The following is a 24,349-nucleotide window of genomic DNA, read 5'->3' as shown; positions in this document are numbered from 1 at the left end:
TCCTACCAGCCCCACCCTTTGCCTTGCCCCTCACGAGAAACACAACTGTAGCTTGCTGCACACACCCCCTCATCATGATCCACAAGCAAGGGAAAGGGAAATAGGACTTGATATACTGCCTTTCTGAGGTTTTTGCAACTACATTCAAAGCAGATTACATATACTCAGGTACTTATTTTGTACACCACCAACTAATCCTGCAAATTGTTGGCTCTCTCAAAAGCAAACGAGGGGGGTCTTTTGAAAAATAGGAAAAGCCTTTCAAAAAGATGCCAATGCTGTTTAATAGTTCTTGGCAAAAAAAAATTTGCACAATGTGAAAAAAGGAAACATACAAACTAAGCAGTCCACTGAAGCAGGGGGGACTTTTCTACACTAATATACAATGCATGTTTATAAGAATGTAATAACACTTTTGTGTAAAACACAAAACAACAAATCATTTATAAAGCAATAAATACTGAGCAGATTAAAAACTGACCCACAGGTAACACAGTAATATAGTAAATGATAATACAGAAAGACCAGAATGACTATCGAGTCTGTTGCTGTACATGCTACACAGTGCAGGTTACTTTCCTCATGCTTGTGTTGTTGAGGTTGTACCTGCTGTATAGTATAGATTACCTTCCCCATGATTTCTTAGAAGTACACAATTACATAGCTGAGGTGCTTCTTGTTTTTTAATGATCTACTGTGTATATTCCACAACTTTTCAAATTCCAGTACCGTTTTGCTTCCATCACCTCTTTTGGGAGGGCATTCTAAACATTCACTACACCCTTCCCGTGAAAAAGATATATTTCCTGATGTTGCTTTTGACTCTACCTCTCTATAGTTTCATATCGTGCCCTCTAAGTCTAGAGCTTCTCCTCATTTGGAAAAGGCTTGTTTGTTCACTAATCCCTTTCACGCATATAAAGACCCGAATCACATCCCCTATGTTCTTTCCTTCCTCTAGAGTATACATATTTAGGAGCCTCCCCCCCCCCCCCCCCCCCCCCACAGTCTCTTCTCACGTGTCTTCCGATAGAGGTTTCTTACCATTTTGGTCACTTTCCTCTGTATCAACTCTGTTCTTTATGTCCTTTGCGAGACATAGAGGCATATTTTCAAAGCACTTAGCCTTCCAAAGTTCCATAGGTTTCTATGGAACTTTGGAAGGCTAAGTGCTTTGAAAATATGCCTGATAGGGGATTATTTTCAAAGAACTTACTTACAAAGCTCCATAGGTTATAAATGTAACTTTGTAAGTCTAAGTGCTTTGAAAATGCTCCTCATAGCCTCCAAAACTGAACACAATACCCCAAGTGAGGCCTCACCAATGTCATGTACAAGAGAAATATTGTCTCTTCCTTTCTGCTCATTATGCCCTTTCTATGCAGCCTAGCATCCTTCAGGCTTCAGTCACCATCTTATTGTATTGTTTTACTACCTTGAGATCTTGAGACACTATCACCCCAAGATTTCCTTCTCCTTTCTGTGCTCATCAACTTTTGCTCTTCTATCATATACAGCTCCTTTGGTGTTTTGCACCCCAAATGACTCATTTTGCACATATTTGAATTAAAAACTGCCAAGTATTTCAACAGACCTCTGGTTTTTGTACATCATGTTTTGTTTTGCTAGTCCCTCTAGGGTATCAACACTGTTATGGATCTTTGTGTCATCCACAAAAGGCAAAATTTCCTGTCTAACCCTTCATAAATATCATTCACTGGGATTGGTAGCATGGAATGTTGCTATTATTTGGGTTTCTGCCAGGTACTTGAGACCTGGATTGGCTACTGTTGGAAACAGGACACTGGGCTAGATGGACCATTGGTGTGACCCAGTACGGCAATTCTTAAGTTCTTATGATGTTAACAGAATTAGCCCCTGTGCTAACTTGTGAGGCACTCCACTACTCACATTTGTTTTCTTCCAATTGAAACCATTTACCATTATCCTCTGTCATCCGAGGAAAGGCAAAAGAAGTTAGGGCTCTTCAGCTTGGAAAAGAGACAGCTGAGGGGAGATATGATTGAAGTCTACAAAATCCTAAGTGGTGTAGAACGAGTAGAAGTGAATCAATTTTTTACTCTTTCAAAAAGTAGAAAGACTAGGGGTCACTAAGGAAGTTACATGGAAATAATTTTAAAACAAATAGGAGGAAATATTTTTTCACTCAACAAATAGTTAAGCTCTGGAACTCTTTGCCAGAGGACATAGTAACAGTTGTTAGCTTACCTGGGTTTAAAAAAAGTTTGGAAAAGTCCCTGGAGGAAAAGTCCATAGTCTGCTATTGAAACAGATATGGGGAAACCACTGCTTGCCCTGAGATTGGTAGCATGGAATGTTGCTATTCGGGTTTCTGCCAGGTACTTCTGATCTGGATTGGCCACTGTTAGAAACATGATACTGGGCTAGACGGACCATTGATCTGACCCAGAATGGCTATTCTTATGTTCTTATGATCAATTATTTTTCTTTTACCTAGCTCACAACCTTCGGACTCCTCCCCAGGGTGGTCAGTTTATCAGCCTTCTATGGGTAGCTGTATCAGAGGTTTTGCTGAAATCAAATTACACCACGGCCAGTGCATGCTCTTTACCTATCTCTCTAGCCACTCAGTCAAAGAAATCAGATTCATCTGGCACAATCTGCCTCTGATAGAACCATGCTGCCTTGGATCTTGCAACCTACTGGACTTTAAATAAATTACTATCCGTTCCTTCGGGAGTCTCTCCATTACCCTCCTACTATAAAGGTGTGAACAAACTGTGTGCTTGTCCATGTTTTAATTATGTCTGAAGTGTATTTCTCCTATTTGGCCAGCAGATGGTGCATATTTATGCTTAAAGATGTTAAAGAAAAAGAGCACTCAGTTCCCTATAACACAAGCAAGCAGTAAACAGCAGTATATGTTTAAAACTTGTTGACTGGGTTCTGATTGGCCTGGAATTTGAAACTGCCCAGTAGTGCTGACTGTTGCTTCAATCTTGGCCTGGAAGAAGAGGGAGACAAATCTCTTTGCTAAGGCTCTGTGAACATATGTCCTGATCTTCCCAGTTACTGTTTATACAGAATACAGGTGTTTAGTTAGTGTTATAATTGATCCATATTTAGGTTACCTGTTGTTTGCCAATTGCACATTTTTGTCCACTGTTCCAAGTTCTGAGAACAAACACAATTGTTTGTTCGTTCTGCCTGTCTGGTCTGATAAAGAATCCTGGTGGTTTGTGTGTTGGGTCTGTGAGTGCTTTCTGGGAACTGTGGGACCAATAACCTAGAAATCACTGGGGATAATTTGGGAGCGGGAGACTCGCCCAGAGGCGGTTGTGACCCAGTCAGTGGGAGGAGGGTGCTAGGGTAGAGCACAAGCTGCAGGTGCAGGCTGACCTGAGCTAAGATGAGGATAGACCCTCTAAGTGACTACAGGGTAACCCCAGGGGGGTGGCTAGGCATTTCATGACACAAGGTGAGGCCTACTGACCTAGTTTCTAACCTCTTTTTGCTGTTACTTTTATGAAGAGGAACCATATCTGCCTCTCTCTAACCGTGTGGAACCTCTCCCATCTCCAGGGATCTGTTAAATACCCCCTTCAGAAGAACAATCAGCAACTTCTCTGAGCTCCCTTAGTATCTCTGGTATGTATTCCATCCTGTCCAATTGATTTGTCCACTTTCGGCCTTTCAAAGTTCTTCACAAACATTCTCTTCTGTGAATGGTCCTCAAAAAGCATGAAACGTGCAGTTTGTTAACAAAATGGCTAGTACAAACTATAGGGGGGGGGGGGGCGCTACAAAAATCTCAAAATTTAAATAAACAAGGCCTCAAAAGCTCAGAGTATCAGTCTGTATCAGGTTTCCCAAAGGAATTCCCAGATATTATCACTGGCATCAATAAATCATCAAACTCCAAAATCACCATGCTCATACCGTGAGATGGTAAATCTTCTAAATGGCAGAGTCTATGAAATCTTCTGTAGTTCCAGTTTATATTGTAGGCCGGTGGTGATAATGGTGGCAGGAGGGGGGAGAGGAGGCACGAACCTGACTCCTCTCAGATATCCCCCCTTCACTCCACAAAGAACACCTTTAAATACATTCTTTTTCTTTCTCTCTCAAATTAGAGTGATGCTTACTAAATGAGCACTCTTCCTTAACTGAAACGCTGACCAGATCAGGAGCTTTAGTCCAGCCGGTTCAGAAGCTGTACAGTCTCTGCACGCCCCATCTGCTGAATAAAAGAAATACTGAACACCTAAAGCTGCACAGTGCCCTTATAGGTAGGGTAGAGTTCAGAATTCTAGAATCTCTGTCTCCACATCTATTAGCTGACAGGCACAACCAAATATTCTGGACTGATTTGGTAAGGATGCTAAGAAACTGCATGAAATAGTTGCATACAAAAAATGCAACACAGTCAAACAGATCTTGTGCATATCCATGGAGGAAATCCTGAAAAAAATGACTAGGTTGCAACCCTCAAGAACTAAGTTTGAGTCATCCTGCTCTACATTCTTGAGATATGGCATGCTCCTTGATATAAATTACACTACCCTCTGCCCACTTCAGTGCCTTCCCCTTACTATTTCCTTGACAAGAGTCATGATACTGATTTACAAGCTGGATAAACTGCTCTGGTTTAAGCTAAGAAGTAAATTTTCAACTTACTCTCTAAGTTCATTTCTCTTATGATAGCTTACTCTGTAACTCAGCTTCACTCACTGTTTATATATATGTGTGAAACATTTACTCATTCATACATGGGGATTATTACTAAATTACATCTTCATAAGCAAAGCAAGAAATATCTCAATTATTATTCAGTGAAGGATCAAGCCTTATAAATGCACCAAAATTGAACATACTTTAACATTTTATCAGTTAACATAACAAAATAGTATAAGCAGAAAAAAACAGAGTATAGGAAGGAAACTTCCTGAGCATAAGGAAACTAGAAAATAAGAGTCAGCCTAGTGGCATCCTGTTTTAAAACCCATCATTAATAAGGGTAAGAACACACTGGTTTCAGGATTTCCGAGTACAACTATTTTAAAATAATCAATATGTATTACCTAAACACACACTACCAAGGTAGACCAAAGTTGAGCCAATCTTAATTCTCATGTCAAATGATTTTCTGACCCTAATGCAGGCCTCAACAAATTTATTTTTATTAAATCTAGGAGCCAGCCCAAAAAACAAGAGCTAGTGGTGGAAACCTCTCTTGTTTCTCCTTCCCCACCCCTCCAACACTGTCCCCAGTGAATTTTGGGATTGGTGGGGTGGGGGAGGGAGCAGGAATCCCCTCCTAGATCAGCAGTAGCTCTTTTCGAAACTGACTTACCAAGGCTCTTTTCTATTTTGTGTCTGTGGGCAAAGAAACTTTAGTAAATCAGTTACTTAAGGTGGTCCTGCAAATCACTGGCAGAAGCCAATCGTCTCCACTCCCAAAGCATGCTGTCAGCTATGTGACAGCACACACTTGATAAATGAAGCAAAGAGCAATTACCTCTGTTTCATGGTATCACCATCGCCTGGGTCCCCACCACTTTCTCTTGCTCATACCGCTTCCCCCAGCCATCCTCTTTCTCGTTTGCTCATACCCTCCCATCCTTCATCCAGTTTCCCTCTCTTACTTATATCCTACAGCCTTCACCTAATCTCCTTTTCTTTCTCTTGCTCACCCCCCTCCTTCACCCGGTCTCCCTCTCTCTCTGGCACATGTCCCACTCTCCAGCCTTCGCCCTGTCTCCCTCTCCCATATCTCCCAGCCTTCACCCAGGCTACATTTGCACAAGAAACAGCATGCTTCTATTATCCCACTGCAATCTGGATCTCTATGAAGCTTCAGCCATGAAGTACAGGTCTGGTCTCACTGTTCGAGACTTGAAACCGTGAAATTTCCTGCACCATGTGGCTCCAGCTTACAGAGAACTGAGTCATGGTGCCCAAGCAGGAAACATACTGTTTGAACAAGCTCTACATAAAAAACAAAATTTGAGAGCATTAAACCTGGGCAGCAGCATGCAGTTTCTAGGCGCCATGCTGAACTGATGCTCGGGATTTGTCAAGATCTGCTTTAATGGATGTTTATTTTTTATTTATTATGCCTGCCACTATGAACTCCAACAACAGCTTCAATTCTCAAGCACGAGGTGCTGGTTGAAGGGCTTTCTTGCTGTCACATGGGAATGGGAAACTGACCCACCTAACATAAAAGAGATGAATATGAACAATACGTCACATTACCTATACTGTTCCTGTTGGAAGAGTTCAGCTACAATGGTAAGAAGCCGGCAGATGAAAGAATCATTGGAGCTCTCTTTATTGGCTTGAGCAGCCAAAAGGGTACACTTCTTCTCCGTCTCGGCCAGCTTCTGCTGCATTTTCACATACTCTTGGCGGAGAAGAGCCAGATGCTTCTTCAACTTGGCTACCTCCTCTGTAAAGGTGACAAAAGACTATCATCACATCCAGTTATGTTTCCAGAAAACTACAGCATTTTTTCAACTGCAGTGTTATTACCAGATTTAACAGTTTATGCTTTGTTTTCTTTATATTATCATGGGCCATTGCCTCAATTCTACTGTTTGGGTTTTACTATTTATTATTGTGGTATTGTACTTTTATGATTTGTCATCCTGTTTTGGGCATTTAATATTTAGCTCATACATTTTCATTAGTAGATGAAGGCAAGTTACTTTCAGGTGTAACAGGTATTTTCCTGTCTCCAGAGAGCTTACAATGTGCGTTGATGCAAGTAATGTGCTTAGCTAGTAAAAATAATGGTGTTTTTGTAAAATAATGTGTGTTAATTCATGTTAACACATTCGTAAGTCTAGACCAGTACCTGCAAACACGTTTCGGCAATCAGTGCCTACTATTAAAAAACAGAATTCATATATAAATAAAATAACAAAAAAAAAACCAAACAAACACAGCACCTCAACCATTCATAGGGTCATATAGTGTCGACCTCCATATTAGAAAAACAGGGCACTGCAATACAAATCAAAACGCAAATGAAGGAAAAAGGTACATTTTTACCTTGAAAGGACCAAACGGTACCAGCCTCTATTGAGACACTCAGAACATTTAAAAACATGTATGAAACAAAACCTCTGCCTCTAAAATACTCATCAGGACTATAAGAACGAAGTGTAACTAAATACAACACTCAAAAGAGTCTCAGCTGAAAACATCAAATGAAGCTTAAGTTGGTTTCATATTTATATGACTGCAATACTGAGTTCCACCAGAACTGGTATTAACCACATCTACAGACAAACGCTTCCCTCCCTGAACAGAATATATACTGTTTGATAACTGCTTATACAGATATATTTTGGATCTCAAATAATACTGATATGGTTTACCATAATTATGTATGATGTTGACATACTAAACATGGATATCACCACTCTAGTCACAATTTGCTCTTCACATTGTATTTTATTAACTGTTCTTTGCATTTTATTAAAAATATTTAAATACTAATAAAAAATACTTGGAGTTTAAATTAAGTTTTATTTTGTTTGTTTTTTTACCTTAAATTGATGTAAGTAGTAGTAGTAGTATCTCAGACTTGAAACAGCAGTGTTTGTTAGGTAAACATGCTTTTGCCAGTTTGAAATGGCATTTTCCAGCCAGGATCTTCTGATTGGTTGCGTGACCTCAACCAAGGTCTCTGCGATTAAATACGATCAAAAAGGCACTCAACAGACATTAAAACATGCGTCGATGGCCTTTTTTGAATGGTGAGCTAAGACAAGTCTAGGGTATTCTTTCATGCACACTGCACCATACCTTGTATTTTATATACTGAAATATTTTTCTATATGCTGCATGCATTTTCCTTTTTTAATTTTATAATTTGCATATATTTATATATTTTAATTTCCATTATTAATATTAGCATGGCTCATTTTGGTTTGTTTTCTTTATGCACATTTTTGTTTTATGTCCTTTTTAGGTGGATATATGTTTTCCATTCCAACCATAAACAGTTGTGAATCTGCCCCTGATGCAGGTGGTGATTGTTTAAACATAGTGGGCTACTGAATAGGTGATAAGCAAGTGGAATTAGGTGACTGGTTTGCATATGCCACTCATAGCTAGTATTCAATCATATAATGTCCCACAGGATATATATAAACATAAACCTTAATAGCATTCAACGAATATCATAATAATGTGAAAAAGTGTGCTTACAAGCTGTAACAAGACTAACACTGACCAATAAGATAACTATGAGGCTCATTTTCAAAGCACTTAGACTTACAAAGTTCTGTAGTAACCTATGGAAAATTGTAAGACCCCCCCCCCCCTTTTACAAAGTAGCAGTAAGCCCAACATGGGCTTATCGCTCACTAAACAGGAAGTACTGCCGAGCTGCCACCCCCAGCATACCTGGGGTGTACCCAGCGGTAATCAGGCAGTGCCATGCGCTGCCCAGTTACCACCAGGTTAGCGCAGGAGCCCTTACCGCCACCTCAACGGATAGTGGTAAGGGCTTCCCTCCCCCCCCCCTGAAATGGCAGCAGCCAAGTGCTTTACTTGCCGCACAGCCACTTCCTGCAGAAAAGAAAGACTATCCTTTTACCAGCTTTGATCTACTACACTGAATACGTTAGACATATCGAACTGCATTATTAAGATCTTAGACCCTATGCTAATATATATATATACATACATACCATATTAAAAAAAGAAGAGTTATATAAAAGAGACATGTGGATAATGGCTATGGATGGTGGAAGTAAGCCATTTGAGAATGGCATGAATGCCAGCTAAGCCACTATTTTAATCTTATTTTTAATAAAAAAATTCTATATAGAACCCCAAAACACATAACATACAATAAGCTAACCAAAATGTTATAACCATGACCCGCTTCCCCCACCCATTACAGTCATCCACCCATATGATCAGTGTACAGCATAAAGTGAGTAACAGAAAAAAAAAGTCTCTCTTTGCCCAGGATTCAAAGAGCTCCAAAGTACAATTAAAACGGTCAACATTGTCCTGCTTTTTGGCAGTACGATAATAAACATTTAAGCCTCTTTTTAATTTCTGTTTCAATTTAATTTATATCAGCTTAAACATTCGAATATATGAAGGATAGCAGTGGAGATGATTTTAATTATTTTTTTTTATATCCCAGTATGAGATCATCTATAGGTGTTGATAAAATAGGCGCATTTTTGAACCTTTACATAACTGTCCTACTATAATTCAAGTCCTAAAAGTAAAGAGAGCAGAAAACAATGGTAGTAGGTTGGGAAGAACAGTTATGTATATGACCAGACTGTCTTGAAAGGCTATGAAAGCAGATCAACTGATAATTGTGTCTATCTGGTAAGCTGCAAGTTCCAAAATTAACTAGAAGAACCAACAGAAATGGGTCTGTCTGTCTCTCATACTACACAAAGGATCTGGGAGGTTCCTAGTAAGAGTAGCTATTTACATCACATTAGTTACAATCAAGCTAAGCAAAAAAAAAAAAGCCTGTCTGGTGGGCTGCAACTTCAGTAAACTAAGTAGAACTCCTAGTAAAAAAAAAAAAAGCCCAAGTCTGTTTGACAGACTACAAAGGAGATCCATGAGGCTGGATGTTGTTGACTATATAGATTGTATTAATTTATGCAAACTATCAGTTAATCTGATCATTCCTACTCTCAGCATTTACACAAAAAAATATACAAATAAAATTATAAACACACAGTAAATCAAACATTAATAAAATCTCAACACCACATCTAAAATAGATCAAACACCCCTCCTATCTGCAAACCATACAAGCCTCCTGAAAGAAGAGGACCTTAAATTTTTTATGAAATACTAAATAGCCAGTCTGCTCTCAATGCATAAAGGAAGACTGCTTCAGAGCCTTTAAAAAAAGAAGAATATGTACAGTACATGTTTCCAATTATTACAAGCATGGGAAAAGGTGCAGCACTGGACAAAACTAAGTAGGGAACCTGCAGACTCATCTATGTAAAATAATGGATGAGGGAGCACAACGGTGGAAGACAAAAAGACTGGCCTAGATAATGAAAAATGTATTTATTGATTTAAAAATTACTAGGCAGATAACAAAATCAACATACACAATCAAAATAAAACCAGTACATAGTTACACAAAATAATACAGTATTCAAGATGATCAGCAAATAATATCAATTCCATAAATTTTCATATAAGCGAGTCTTCAACAGTTCAACAAATTGAACCCTGCTGTTACAGTCAAGTAACCTGGCAATCTCTTCCAAATTTTAGGTCCTGCTATTGAAAAAGCTGATTTCCAAGAGTGTTCTATAACATATGCCAAAAAAACCTTCGCCACTCTGTGGCTGGCAGCTAGTAGATAACCTTATCAGAGGGGACAGAATAACTGTCCTACACCCATCTAATACTACAATATAAAATTCCTATTAGCATGCCTCCCCTCCACTCTCACTAAAGAACTGGATTAAAAACTGTATAATACATTGAGAAACAGCATTCGTTAAGTCACTTTTTAAACCCATCCACGATTAGGTGGGTTTTTATTCTGCCATCACTTACTATAGGGTCGCTAGTCAGTGTGGTTTAAGTGGGCCAGCTGCCAATATTCAGCGACATTCAACCTGACAGTACCACTGAACAGTTTCTAACCACACAATATAAATCCAAGCAGTGGAGGGACGGTTCTGGGGAAAAGCAGGGAAGGAGATGGCACTTATGCGGGCACGAGCAATTTTCAGTGCTGGTGCCTACACAGCTAAATGGCCAGACAGGACCGATCAACAGGCTGTCCTATCTTCTGTTACTTAGCTCTGTGAGCTGACTGCCCTTATATGGAAGTGCTGAACCCTAGTGGTAGCACTGCTAGGATACTGCTAGGGGTCAGGGCTGCCATTTTGAGACCTGGAACCAATGGGGCAGGAGGAAAAAAAGGACTGCTCTAGCCCTGTCTCACTAGGCACCAGGGATCATCTACAAGTAAGTCCAAGGGAAAGCAAACATGTGAGCGTTTGGAATGGAAGTTAAGGAACATGAACCTGACAGTCCCTTGTACAGGTTACAGCCAATATTAAGCCAGGACTCACAGAAGTGTCTTATGCAAGTCCTGGCTCAATACTGGCCAGGACTTGCCTAAATGCTGGCGGTCAGGACCAGTGGCGTAGCTACGGGGGGCCACGGGGGCCTGGGTCCCCGTAAATTTTGTCTGGGCCCCTGGTTTGGCTGGCAGGGGTCCCCAACCCCCGCCAGCTGAAGCCTTCTTCAGCGCCAGTCTCTGGCGCAGCCACGTTCGCTGCCCTGCTCTTCTTTCTTCTTGCTTCTTGCTTCTCCTGTGCACGCTGATGTTCCTTTATGTGAAACTGGCTCAGTTTCACGTAAAGGAGCATCAGTGTGCACAGGAGGAGCAAGAAGAAAGAAGAGCAAGGCAGCGAACTCAGTTTCATGTAAAGAAGCGTTAGTGTGCACAGCAGGAGCAAGAAGAAAGAAGAGCAGGGCAGCGAATGCGGCTGTGCCGGAGGCCAGCGCTGAAGAAGGCTTCGGCTGGCGGAGGTTGGGGACCCCCGCCAGCAAAGGTATTTGGTTTTGTGGGGGGAGCAACGAGGCAGTGAGGAGGAGCGGCACTCAAAATGTGCCAACCTCGGGCTCTTGCCCCCTCCCACCGTGAGGTCTGGCCACGCCCCTGGTCAGGACATGCCAGATATTCAATACCAGTGCCCAGACATTGCCAAGCATTGGATATGCAGGTCTAATTTAGCCTGCGGTAGTCAGAGCTGAAAAAAAAATGCTGACCACTGTGGGCAAAATATTGACCAGTATGTTACTATTAAGTGCTCAAACATTTACAATGAATATGCAAACACATGCGACAGGCTAAATTCTGACATCTTGACCCTAGATCACTGATACCTTAACTTAGAATCTCAATAAAGTATGTGCCCAGGAACAACAAGAAATAATCACATCTTTTCAAAACAATTTTAAAACATTTGTCTTAATGTGCTTAGAAAACAAAAGTGACCATTTAAGGTCACTATTAAATAATGAAGTGTCGTTATGCTCATATTAGCCCTCTGCTCAAGTCACTTCACTGGCTTTCTATCCGTTTCCGCATACAGTTCAAACTCCTCTTATTGACCTATAAGTGCATTCACTCTGCAGCTCCTCAGTACCTCTCCTACTACTACTACTTAACATTTCTAAAGCGCTACTAGGATTACGCAGCGCTGTACAGTCTAACATAGAAGGACAGTCCCTGCTCAAGGAGCTTACAATCTAAAGGACAAGTGTACAGTCAGTCAAATACACAATACACAAAATACACAATATCAACCGACTCCCCTTTGTCCACATGTTTGTTCACTCCTTCAAAGAATTGAAGTAAATTGGAAATCTTGCCTGACCAATTTACTTCAATTCTTTGAAGGAGTGAACAAACATGTGGACAAGGGAGTCGGTTGATATTGTGTATCTGGATTTTCAAAAGGCGTTTGACAAGGTACCTCATGAAAGGCTACAGAGGAAATTGGAGGGTCATGGGATAGGAGGAAATGTCCTATTGTGGATTAAAAACTGGTTGAAGGATAGGAAACAGAGAGTGGGGTTAAATGGGCAGTATTCACAATGGAGAAGGGTAGTTAGTGGGGTTCCTCAGGGGTCTGTGCTAGGACCGCTGCTTTTTAATATATTTATAAATGATTTAGAGATGGGAGTAACTAGCGAGGTAATTAAATTTGCTGATGACACAAAGTTATTCAAAGTCGTTAAATCACGACAGGATTGTGAAAAATTACAAGAGGACCTTACGAGACTGGGCGGCTAAATGGCAGATGATGTTTAATGTGAGCAAGTGCAAGGTGATGCATGTGGGAAAAAAGAACCCGAATTATAGCTACGTCATGCAAGGTTCCACGTTAGGAGTTACGGACCAAGAAAGGGATCTGGGTGTCGTCGTCGATAACACACTGAAACCTTCTGCTCAGTGTGCTGCTGCGGCTAAGAAAGCGAATAGAATGTTGGGTATTATTAGGAAAGGTATGGAAAACAGGTGTGAGGATGTTATAATGCCGTTGTATCGCTCCATGGTGCGACCGTACCTTGAGTATTGTGTTCAATTCTGGTCGCCGCATCTCAAGAAAGATATAGTAGAATTGGAAAAGGTGCAGCGAAGGGCGACTAAAATGATAGCGGGGATGGGACGACTTCCCTATGAAGAAAGACTAAGGAGGCTAGGGCTATACAGCTTGGAGAAGAGACGGCTGAGGGGAGACATGATAGAGATATATAAAATAATGAGTGGAGTGGAACAGGTGGATGTGAAGCTTCTGTTCACGCTTTCCAAAAATACTAGGACTAGGGGGCATGCGATGAAACTACAGTGTAGTAAATTTAAAACAAATCAGAGAAAATTTTTCTTCACCCAACGTGTAATTAAACTCTGGAATTCGTTGCCGGAGAAAGTGGTGAAGGCGGTTAGCTTAAAAGAGTTTAAAAAGGGGTTGGACGGTTTCCTAAAGGACTAGTCCATAAACCGCTACTAAACGGACTTGGAAAAATCCAAAATTCCAGGAATAACATGTATGTTTGTACGTTTGGGAAGCTTGCCAGGTGCCCTTGGCCTGGATTGGCCGCTGTCGTGGACAGGATGCTGGGCTCGATGGACCCTTGGTCTTTTCCCAGTATGGCATTACTTATGTACTTATGTAAATAGGGGCAGTCTAGATTTCCTGAATAGGTATAAAGGTTAGGTCATCTCTCCCTACATTTATTTTTATTTATTGCATTTGTATCCCACATTTTCCCACCTCTTTGCAGGCTCAATGTGGCTTACAATACATCATGAATATTGGAAATACATAATAGAATATACATTTAGTATTATGGAAGGATTTTGGGTAACATGATAATGATAAAGCATCATATAAAGGATGATACTCCGTTCACTGGGTAAATCTCTCATATCTGCACCCTTCTCCTCCACCGCTAACTCCAGACTCCGTTCCTTTTATCTTGCTGCACCATATGCCTGGAATAGACTTCCTGAGCTGGTAAGTCAAGCTCCATCTCTGGCTGTCTTCAAATCTAAGCTAAAAGCCCACCTTTTTGATGCTGCTTTTAACTCCTAACCCTTATTCACTTGTTCAGAACCATTATTTTATCATCCTCACCTTAATATTCCCTTATCTCTTGTTTGTCCTGTTTGTCTGTCCTAATTAGATTGTAAGCTCTCTCGAGCAGGGACTGTCTCTTCATGTTCAGGTGTACAGCGCTATGTACATCTAGTAGCGCTATAGAAATGATGAGTAGTAGGTAGTAGATACAAATGACCTTACAAGAAAAGTTTACTGAATGGTTTTGAAAAGATTTGATTATTATTTATTGTAACTGGGAAATTACTTTGTTGAAATATTACAACAGACTGGGATTTAACTTAAAGATCATTGATTAAAAAAAACAAAACTCATTGATAGAATTTTAACTTAGAATCCAAGAGGCCCTTTTACTAAGTCATGCTGAAAAGTGACCTGCACATGAAATTGCTGCACACTGGGCCACTTTTTACTGTGACGGGAAAAATGCCTTTTTTAAAATGGGGTAGTAAATGGCTGTGCGCTAATATTAAAATCAGCACATGGCTATTTACTGCCTGAGCCCTTACCTCTACCTATTTAATACGCAGTAAGGTCTATTTAATCGGGCAGCAAACAGCAACGTGGCCACGCTGCTGATTAACACCAGGAACTCACCGGCAGAAAATAATTTTCTATTTTCTACTGTGGGAAACTGCGCGTACCAACTTTGGATCTACTGCCGGGCTCCTGCGCCACCCTGGCAGTACGGCCGATTTAGCATGCGGTAGCCCTACCACGCCTTTGTAAAAGGGTCCCTTAGAAATTACCCACAACTAAAAACACTTCATCCTTTGACCAATTTTCCCCACACAGTTTCATTAACAATCTGCATCTCCATTTTTTCTACCTAACTAGACAAGCCTAACAATTTTCACACCATTTCAGAAAAGTCCAGACTATGTGGAGGGTAGTTCCAAACCCCCCAGGCATCACATTTTTGTTCTCTTGTGAATCATAGTAGTCTAGTTAATTAGGCTTTATTTAATGTTTCGTGGCTGGTAAGCTATTAAACTGTATTTATGACCAAACAGCAGGCTAAGACTTCTAAATTAATCTACTATATTTTTGTAGCTTTCACAATATATATTTTTTTTTGCTACAGCACACAACCAGTAATATAAATAATGGGAAACTGTTTCTCTACATACCCTGTATTTGTACTTATACAAAGACATTATTTGTTTCTTTTATCCTTAAAAGCCTAGACTATTTAGTTCAAATAAGAAAAAAAAAAGGTTTGCTTGTTTGTTTTTAATCCAATCCTAGCAGCCATATTGATCCTACAGAAAACTGGGGCCTTAACAACTTGTGATAATATTGCTATACAATACAAATAAATGATTATCTAAATGGTTTACATAACAACAAAATAGTAATAACATCACAAAAACCACTAATTCTAAAACTTAAAAAAAAAATCCCAAAAAACCTCCCTACAGTTTAAGCCAACATCCAACAATATTCAATCCCTCTTTAAGAGGCCCTTTTACTAAGGTGCACCGGAAAATGGGCTGCGGTAGTGTAGGCATGTATTTTGGGCGTGCACAGATCCATTTTTCAGCGCAGCTGTAAAAAAGGCCTTTTTAACATTTTTGCTGAAAATGGACATAATGGCAAAATAAAAATTGGCACATGTCCATTTTCGGTCTGAGACCTTACCGCCAACCACAGACTTAGAGGTAAGATCTCACACGGTAACTGTGCGGCAATCGTCTACACACGTAGAATGACGATTACCACCCGATTTCTGCCGTGCTCAAGAAAATACAAACTATTTTCTGGCACGAATAGCGGACGCGGGTCAAAAATGAAATTACCGCAAGGGCCAAGCGGTAGCCGGGTGGTAACTCAAAACTGACGAGCGTTGGGCGCACATAGGTGCCTATATGGCTTAGTAAAAGGGCCCCTAAAACTTAAAAAAAAAAAAAAAAAAAAAACTCCCTACAGTTTAAGTCAACATCCAACGATATTCAAGTCCTCTTTAAATTAGGAGGTTTAGAGCCAGGTTTTTAACACTTTCTTAATTTCCGCATCATTTTCTGGATGAAGTTCCTTGGTAAACCTACTTCATCAAACAGGGGCCACAACAGAGAACATCTCTGACCTCACCCATCCTCCTTTTACTTCTTTAACTGTTGGAATCTCCAAAATACGTTCTTGGCCAGGTCTCGTAGGATGTCTAGAGATATAGGCTTTCAACTTACTACTTAACATTTCTAACCCTTATGCCTCTATTCAGGAAATCTAGACTGCCCCAATTTGACTGACTGTAGACTTGTCCTTTAGATTGTAAGCTCCTTGAGCAGGGACTGTCCTTCTCTGTTAAACTGTACAGCGCTGCGTAACCCTAGTAGCGCTTTAGAAATGTTAATGTAGTAGTAGCAACTTCCTATTTAACTATTTAGGACGGTCATTCTTCACTGCATTATGGGCCTCTTTTGCTAAACTGAACTAGCGATTCCCGGAGTGGCAATGCTGACAAAGCCCATTCACTTTGAATGGGCTTCGTCAGCACATCTCCCCTCAGCCGTCTTTTCTCCAAGCTGAACAGGTCTAGCCGCTTTATCCTTCCTCATAGGGAAGTTTTCCCCATCCCCTTTATCATTTTTGTTGCCCTTCTCTGTACCTTTTCTAATTCCACTATATCTTTTTTTGAGATGTGGTGACCAGAACTGCACACATGGTACCACTTGCTAATGGATATTTTAACGCAGGAACATGTGGTTGGCATGATGGCAAATTGCTAACTACTGTTTAAGCATGAATGACTATAACCTGCAGTGGCAGGTGTGACTCTGGCCACACTGGATTGACCACGCAAGTCTTTACCTGCCATCATTTACTGTGTTACTGTGCTAGGCATGCCCCCAAATAGTTGCCTTATACTGCACAATCAATTTTTGCATCAAGTCGCAGTTATCACAAAATCTAATGCTCTTTATTAAAAGGACCTCTGTCATCAGCAAATTTGATCACCTCACTCAATCCTGTTTCCAGGTGACTCATAAATATGTTAAAAACCAGTGGATCCAGCACAGATCCCTAGGGAAGCCCACTATTTACCTTTCTCCATTGAGAACATTGACCATTTAACCCTACTCTTTTTTTCTTTACCCATTTCTTAATCCACAATAGGATACTACTTCTTATCCCGTTACTTTTTACATTTCCTCAGGATGAACTGCGGGAATGTCAGTTTCATACATTGCATAGGGCTTATTTTAGACAGGAACAAGTATTTAAGATCGGTAGTGTGGAGACTCCAGTAGGTCAGAACTGTAATCCGGGCCAGAACTCTTTTTCCCATGCTTTTTAGGGTTACCCAAAGGGAAAACTATTTTAGAGAGTCGTTTTATATTATCTTGAGAGACTTTTGGGCTTCTGTCATTTTCGCCAGCAGAATTGCTCTTGGATAAATATGAAGCTTTTTGTATTCCTAATTGTTCTGTTCTTCTTCTTCGTAAGGCAGGAGTCTTGGGTAAGCAAATTATTTTAAGGGTATGGATAGGTGATGCTGTCCCCTCTTTTCGGGCCTGGAGAAATCGTTTGCATGCATTGATATTACTAGAGCAGAGACAAGCAAAGTGTTCTCCTAAACAGAGAAAATTGTTTCTGGCAGTTTGGGATGTATATATTCAGTCTCTCCCACACAGGGCTAGAAGTTTGATTTTAAACACTTTTTAGGGGGGGGGGGGAGGGGATGAGATACCGAGAGAAAAGGGAAGGTAAGTTGGGGGGGGGGGGGGAGAGAGAAATTTTTTTCTTTTTCATCTCTTTCCTCCCTTTGTTTTCGGGGATTTTTGTGGAAGCTCCTCATCCTTTTTGGAGGAGTCCCCTTACCGCGCACACCTTGGATGGTTGGGGTTTGTTTGTTTTTTTTTGGTATGTATATCATCATCAGTTGTCTCTAGATCTTTTAGGCATTGCTGGAAGGGATAAGAATACAGTCTTTCATTTTGTGCCTCAGAAGCAGATAATTAATATTCATTATACAGTTTTGTTTTGGGGGTTTTTAAATTGGTTTTATGTTTTTGTGGGGGGGGGGGGGGGTCTGTTGACTGGATTATATAGCCAACTGAGTGAACATATCTCTTGTAGGACCTGAAGGTTGTACACTTGGCTAGTTTAGCCCATCACAGAAAAAGGAGAGTAGAGGTGCATTTCATTTTCTTGACATATGTCCAATTTGGGACTTTTCTGGTTCAGTTCACTCTTACTTATTATCTCAACTTCTAGTTGAAGGTAGGAAGGGGTTGGATAGAGGGTAGGGAGATATGGATTGGTCAAAGTTTGATGGCAGATATTATACTGCTATGACCATGTGCTTACTTTTTACTTACCTCTGTACGATTACAGGTGCTGGTTGGATCTGTTATGTGTTATCATTAAAAACTGTTGTACCATAAATTTCCTCAGGTGTTATTTATAAGGTACTTCATTAAATGTCTTCTGAATATACAATATTAACTAGCTCACCTTTATCCATATGTTTATTCACCCCTTGTAGCAGAGTGGTGAGGCAAGATGGCTAAATCCATGCCCATGTATGTTCAGTAATTTTGCACTTCATAGTAGTGCCTAGCACTGACATCAGGCTCACCAGGTTAGAGTTTCCCAGGTCACCTCTGGAATCCTTTTTAAAAGCTGACGTTACATTGGCTACCGTCTAATCTTAAGGTACAACAATTGATTTTAAAGATGAATTACAAATTACTAGTTGTAGATAGTTTACACAAATAAGCAGCCTATTTACTAAGCATTTTTCCATACACACAAAATGAAAACATCTTTAGTAAACATAGCTTGACGGCTAATTTTTTTATTATTAAAAAAAAAAAATCTATTCTATGCTCAGTTCTAGGCACAATACATGTCTAACCTATGTACTAAGAATTTTCCCCCACAGAGTGGGAAAAACCTTTTAAGTACATGTAGCCCCAAATGCTTTTTTTTTTTTTTTTTTACTTTGCATCACAGTTCACAAAACCAACCTGTCAGCAGTTTATTGCCTCATGCAGAGTACTCCTATCAGAAAAACATGAACTTCCTAAAAATCTGGAAGGAACTGACAAATCCTTATGAAACTTTACCAATACAGTAGTGTGAAATCCTAAAAAAGGAGAAGCAAAATAGTTCTAAGAGCAGCTCTTTTACCACTTTCCTAAAAGGGAAGCTACATAGTACTATAAGAATTTCTCTTTAAGAATGGAGTGTAAAGAAACATGTTTACTGCACACCCCTGTATGGATCATTTTCATGAATTATGGCCATCACTAATGCTGCCTATATCTTAAAAAAGTGATACACACAGAGAAAGCATGGCATGAACACTTCTCCATAATTTAATTTAGAAATATTTTCACATCATAATTTTGAACTCTAACCACACCTAGGGCACTGTTTACTAAGCTGCGCTAGAGGCGCGTTAAGAGTTTTTAAGTGCACTAACCGTGTAGATGCCCATAATATTCTTATGGGCATCTACATGGTTAACACGCACTAATTTTTAGCACACGCTAAAAATGCTAGCGCACCTTAGTAAACAGGGCAGCACAAAGTACACATATGCACAAAATAAAACTAACGGTTACTAAATAGCATTTTGTGGTTCCTTTGACTTCTTTCAAACATATAATAAAGGAACAGAGAAAGGAAAACATTCTCCCAGAGAAATAAGACAAGACATACCTGGAAGGACTAAAAGTCAGCATAAAAGAAGAGCACACCCCCATAGAAAAATAAAATATTTATTCAATGCAGATATAAAAACAGCATACAATTTTCCTCTAACCATCCAACATGGCCATGTTTCACCCTCACAAGGGCTGCGTCAGGGGCTTAGCATAATACTGTAAAATAAATAATACATAAAAGGCCATCAGATAACATGTATTAAGTTGCAGGTTTTTTTTTTTTTGCTAAATCATATTACCTGATGGCCTTTTATGTATTATTTATTTTACAGTTTTATGCTAAACCCCTGACACAGTTGTCGTGAGGGCGAAACATGGCCATGTTGGACGGTTAGAGGAAAACTGTATACTGTTTTTATGTATATAAGTACATAAGTAATGCCACACTGGGAAAAGACCAAGGGTCCATCAAGCCCAGCATCCTGTCCACGACAGCAGCCAATCCAGGCCAAGGGCACCTGGCAAGCGTCCCAAACGTACAAACATTCTATACATGTTATTCCTGGAATTGTGGATTTTTCCCAAATCCATTTAGCGGTGGTTTATGGACTTGTTCGTTAGGAAACCGTCCAACCCCTTTTTAAACTCTGCTAACCGCCTTCACCACGTTCTCTGGCAACGAATTCCAGAGTTTAATTACGCGTTGGGTGAAGAAAGGTTTTCTCCGATTTGTTTTAAATTTACTACACTGTAGTTTCATCGCATGCCCCCTAGTCCTAGTATTTTTGCAAAGCGTGAACAGACGCTTCACATCCACCTGTTCTGCATTGAATAAATATTATTTTTCTACGTGGGTCTGTTCCTCTTTTTTGCTGATCTGGGTTTTGCAGACCTGTTGCCTATGTGCTTTTTAGGACTAAACTTCATGCATAGGTTTTCTCATTTAAGTTTAGTAACCCATGCACACAGAGGCAGCAAAACAACTTTTTAGTTGAGGCAAATAAATCAATCTCTGGCCCTGCCCCCAAGCTCTTTAATTGGTCATACTTTGCGGGAAATATATTGCTTGGGCCACCATCTTGGTGACCCGCTCTATTCTGTTGCCTATGCATGCACAAATTTTACTAACATATTTCCTTTAGTTACAAATGCAATGACATTCATTACTGGTCTCCCAGATCTAACTGCATAGATTCCTGAAAATAAATGAAAATTAAGGTGGTTGTTTTAGAAGCCCTATAAGCAATTTGGATGTCCACAAACCGCCATTTAGATGTATATAATCACATAGTACAAGTATAAAAATCTGTACTGCTCTGGGATTGGGTTAGTATGGATTTTCAGATTATCAGTACTTTTAAAAATCAAATTTAAGGAAGAAAAAATAACTGGCAAATTTTGTAGATTTCCAGTCTCTGTATCTCTCCTCCCCATCTAGTGTCTCTCTTCACCAAAGGAGGGGGCCCGGGCCCCCCTGTGGCTACACCGCCCCAGTCCAGTGTCTTACCCCCTCCCAGCCCTGCCCACGGCTCTGTCTCACTGTTACTCACCTGTTCTGAAGTTTTCCATGCTGCAGTGCCAGCAGCAACCTTACTCACAGGTTGCTTCCAGCATGCACTGGTCCTTTCTCCTCCGACACATCCTGCCCCTTCTGATGCAACTTCCTGTTTTCGGAAGGGCAGAACAGGTCAGAAGAGAAAGGCCAGTGAATGCCGGAGGCAGCCTGTAACTTCAGAACAGGTGAGAACAACGGTGAGAGCAAGCGGGCAGGGTCAAGAACAGAGGGCAAGTGTGAGAGTGGTAGGGGGCAGGAGGGAGATGTGTATTCCGCATTCTTCGGAGATCTGGAAACTGCAATTTTTGGGGGTCTGGTTTCTCAGAATCTGGGTTTTTGGACTTCTACTGTACAAGTCTAAATTCAGTTGCATGTAGCTAGAACATACATGTCTATTCCTGCATGTGTTTTAAGAAAAAGCTCTAAGTTAGCAGATCCTTTTCCAAAATACTACCAGAATTTAACATGTCCCAATTTCAATTTATACATTGTTTCCTAAAATCTGCCTTCACACATTCTGTTATGTCTTAGTGCCATTAATCTATATGTAGTTTGTTGAAGACGGTGGTGTCTTAAATGTTTTCTGCTCGACGCCTCCGAATTCTGGTTAAGTCTTATTTTTAATTTTTACTGTCATTTGAGTAGTTACTGTTGTGGTATACAAAAGTGGTGACGTGCAGGATCACTTTGGGTGATCTGAGTTGTGAAAGGAATGTATAAATTACACCTAAATGTGAGCAATAAGCAATTAGAAATAATTTTAAAATGTCAAGTTACAATGTTTAATTACAATGAAAATATGTCTGCAGGTCCTTCTCGTGGTGGGCTGTTGTTGCTCTCACCCACATCAAGGACAGGTACTTCTAAATGTCAAATAGACAAAAACCTTTTTTTACAGGATTACCCTACAGCAGATTTATAGAAAATAAAGAGTCATCAATTTGAAATATCGCCCTTCTGTAGTACAACCAAAATGGTTTACATTTATTATATGCAAGTAGTTTCTCTAAGTTACATCAATGCCAACCTTTAAATTGAGCAACTACATTGTCTGTGCTGGCTCAGAAGACATGATTGAATATTTAGGGTGTTTTGTCTGTTCCACACTGCAAACAATATGTAACATCTGGAGGCACTGCAGCACATCTTTAAACTGCATAATCTGTAGATTTATAAACATATTTTTTGAGAGAGAGAGAGTGTGTGTGTGTGTGTCAATTTTGCCTTGTTTTCCTCTTACTAAAAACGCTATGGTATATTTATTAATAAACGTGGGTGAAAACATTTTATAAGTCTGACCAAAATGTTATTTACCACCAACAAGCCCTTTTCAAATACTTAGATGGGCAAGCCTATAAACAACAAATTTATACAGTCTAACCAGATGTTTTCAAAACATATCAGGATCTATAAACAATACACAGCACATCCAAGTTATCAGGGGAAATGTATACACACAACTGCACTGTTAATATCAGTACAAATGCACTCGAACTGCAGCCCCTCCTTACCTCTCTACTCTCATCTCCCCTTATGTCCCCACCCGTAACCTCCGCTCTCTAGACAAATCCCTCCTTTCAGTACCCTTCTCCACCACCGCCAACTCTAGGCTTCGCCCTTTCTGCCTCGCTTCACCCCATGCTTGGAACAAACTCCCTGAGCCCATACGCCGGGCCCCCTCTCTACCCATCTTCAAATCATTGCTCAAAGCCCACCACTTCAATGTTGCCTTCGGCACCTAATCACTACACCTCTTCTCAGGAAATCTTAACTACCCCAACTTGACATTTCATCCTTTAGATTGTAAGCTCTTCTGAGCAGGGACTGTCCTTATTTGTTAATTTGTACAGCGCTGCGTAACCCTAGTAGCGCTCTAGAAATGTTAAGTAGTAGTAGTAACTCTGACTTATACACAGGAGAAGCCACTATTCTTTCAATAATCAAATATGGCCAAATTTTCAGTTACATAAGGAGACTTGGGAAGTAACGGCAATAGATGACAATAAGGTCACCAGTTTCTCACGAAGATGCAGTCACGAAGAACCCACTCATGGGTAGGAAACAAATTATTCGTTACGCCTTCTCTAACTCCCACGAACACCGGGAGTTGAAGATTTATGGGAAATCAGAGAAAAGAGATGTGGTCCCTGGGCAGTCACTGAAACATTTGGAATGATTCCTCACAGCAGTAGTAATAATATTCTCTAAGCTACAGCAGCCGTTCTGATCAACAGAGGGATGAAGGCATCTTTCCAACTTTAGAAACTGACGTGAATAAAAATGCATTCTGTTTGCTCTAGTTACTATTCACCAATACAAAAGGGCTGCATTTTGTTTTCTGTGGGCCTTTAATTTTGGCTACAGTTTCGGAGAGGGGGGATGTGGTGGCTTCGTTCATGCAGCTGCTAATTCCAACTCACTTTAAAAGCTACTTCTTTTGATCAAAGAATCCAAATGTCATCCTTTTCTTTTTTTTACAGCATGCGTGCCCAGACCTCAGCACCTTTGGGAGGGAGACGCTCAGACAGCGCCCTAGAATATAGGGACACCAAGCCCCGCTCAACCTTCTCTTCCCCACCCGCAGCTGTGAGCGATAGCTCTCTTCCACCACCATCTGGGCTTTTATCCGCTTCTCCCTTCCACTGACACAAGACCACCCGATAGACCCAGTAAGCACCACACCCTCTCCTACCAACCGCGAGCTTTTTCCCGAGCAAGAGACAGCAACTTACCTTCCGCCATGTTGGGACCGGTCCGGCTGGCTGTTATCGCGAGAGCCTCCACGAGCGCGCGGGCAGGCATAGGGCGGAGAGAGAGGGCGGTGCTTACCGCGAGAGTTTGCTGGAGTTCACGCCGTAGTCATGGTGATAGGGATGCGGATAGATTTTGGAATAGGTCTTAGGTGTTTCCCGCGGTATCACCTCTTCTTTTTCTTCTGCCAATTAATAATCCTTAGTGCTATCCTACTGCAGGTCCCTTGCTTTCCACGTGTATGACAAGTTCCGATATTAATGATGCTGATGCGATTGAAAAACCTG

At 40.6% G+C, this 24,349-nt stretch overlaps 1 protein-coding gene across 2 annotated transcripts in view; it reads right to left on the bottom strand.

Annotated features, from left to right (window-relative positions):
- Positions 1-24,104, bottom strand: part of ANKFY1 (ankyrin repeat and FYVE domain containing 1) — a 138,792-nt gene extending 114,688 nt beyond the window's left edge. Inside the window, exons 1-2 of one of the 2 annotated variants that reach the window (XM_030222266.1) lie at positions 24,044-24,104; positions 6,241-6,433 (exon numbers count right to left, since the gene is read on the bottom strand). In XM_030222266.1, coding sequence (XP_030078126.1) covers positions 6,241-6,433; positions 24,044-24,053 — 203 coding nt within the window. In that variant the 5' untranslated portion in view covers positions 24,054-24,104. Of the gene's footprint in view, positions 1-4,127; positions 4,220-6,240; positions 6,434-24,043 lie in introns of those variants that run through there. The other variant, XM_030222267.1, reaches the window with a different exon arrangement.
- Between the last annotated feature and the right edge of the window lie 245 nt (positions 24,105-24,349).

This window comes from Microcaecilia unicolor, chromosome 13 (assembly GCF_901765095.1).
Source record: "Microcaecilia unicolor chromosome 13, aMicUni1.1, whole genome shotgun sequence".
NCBI classification, from domain to species: domain Eukaryota; kingdom Metazoa; phylum Chordata; class Amphibia; order Gymnophiona; family Siphonopidae; genus Microcaecilia; species Microcaecilia unicolor.
This window is presented reverse-complemented; position numbering and strand designations above follow the sequence as displayed.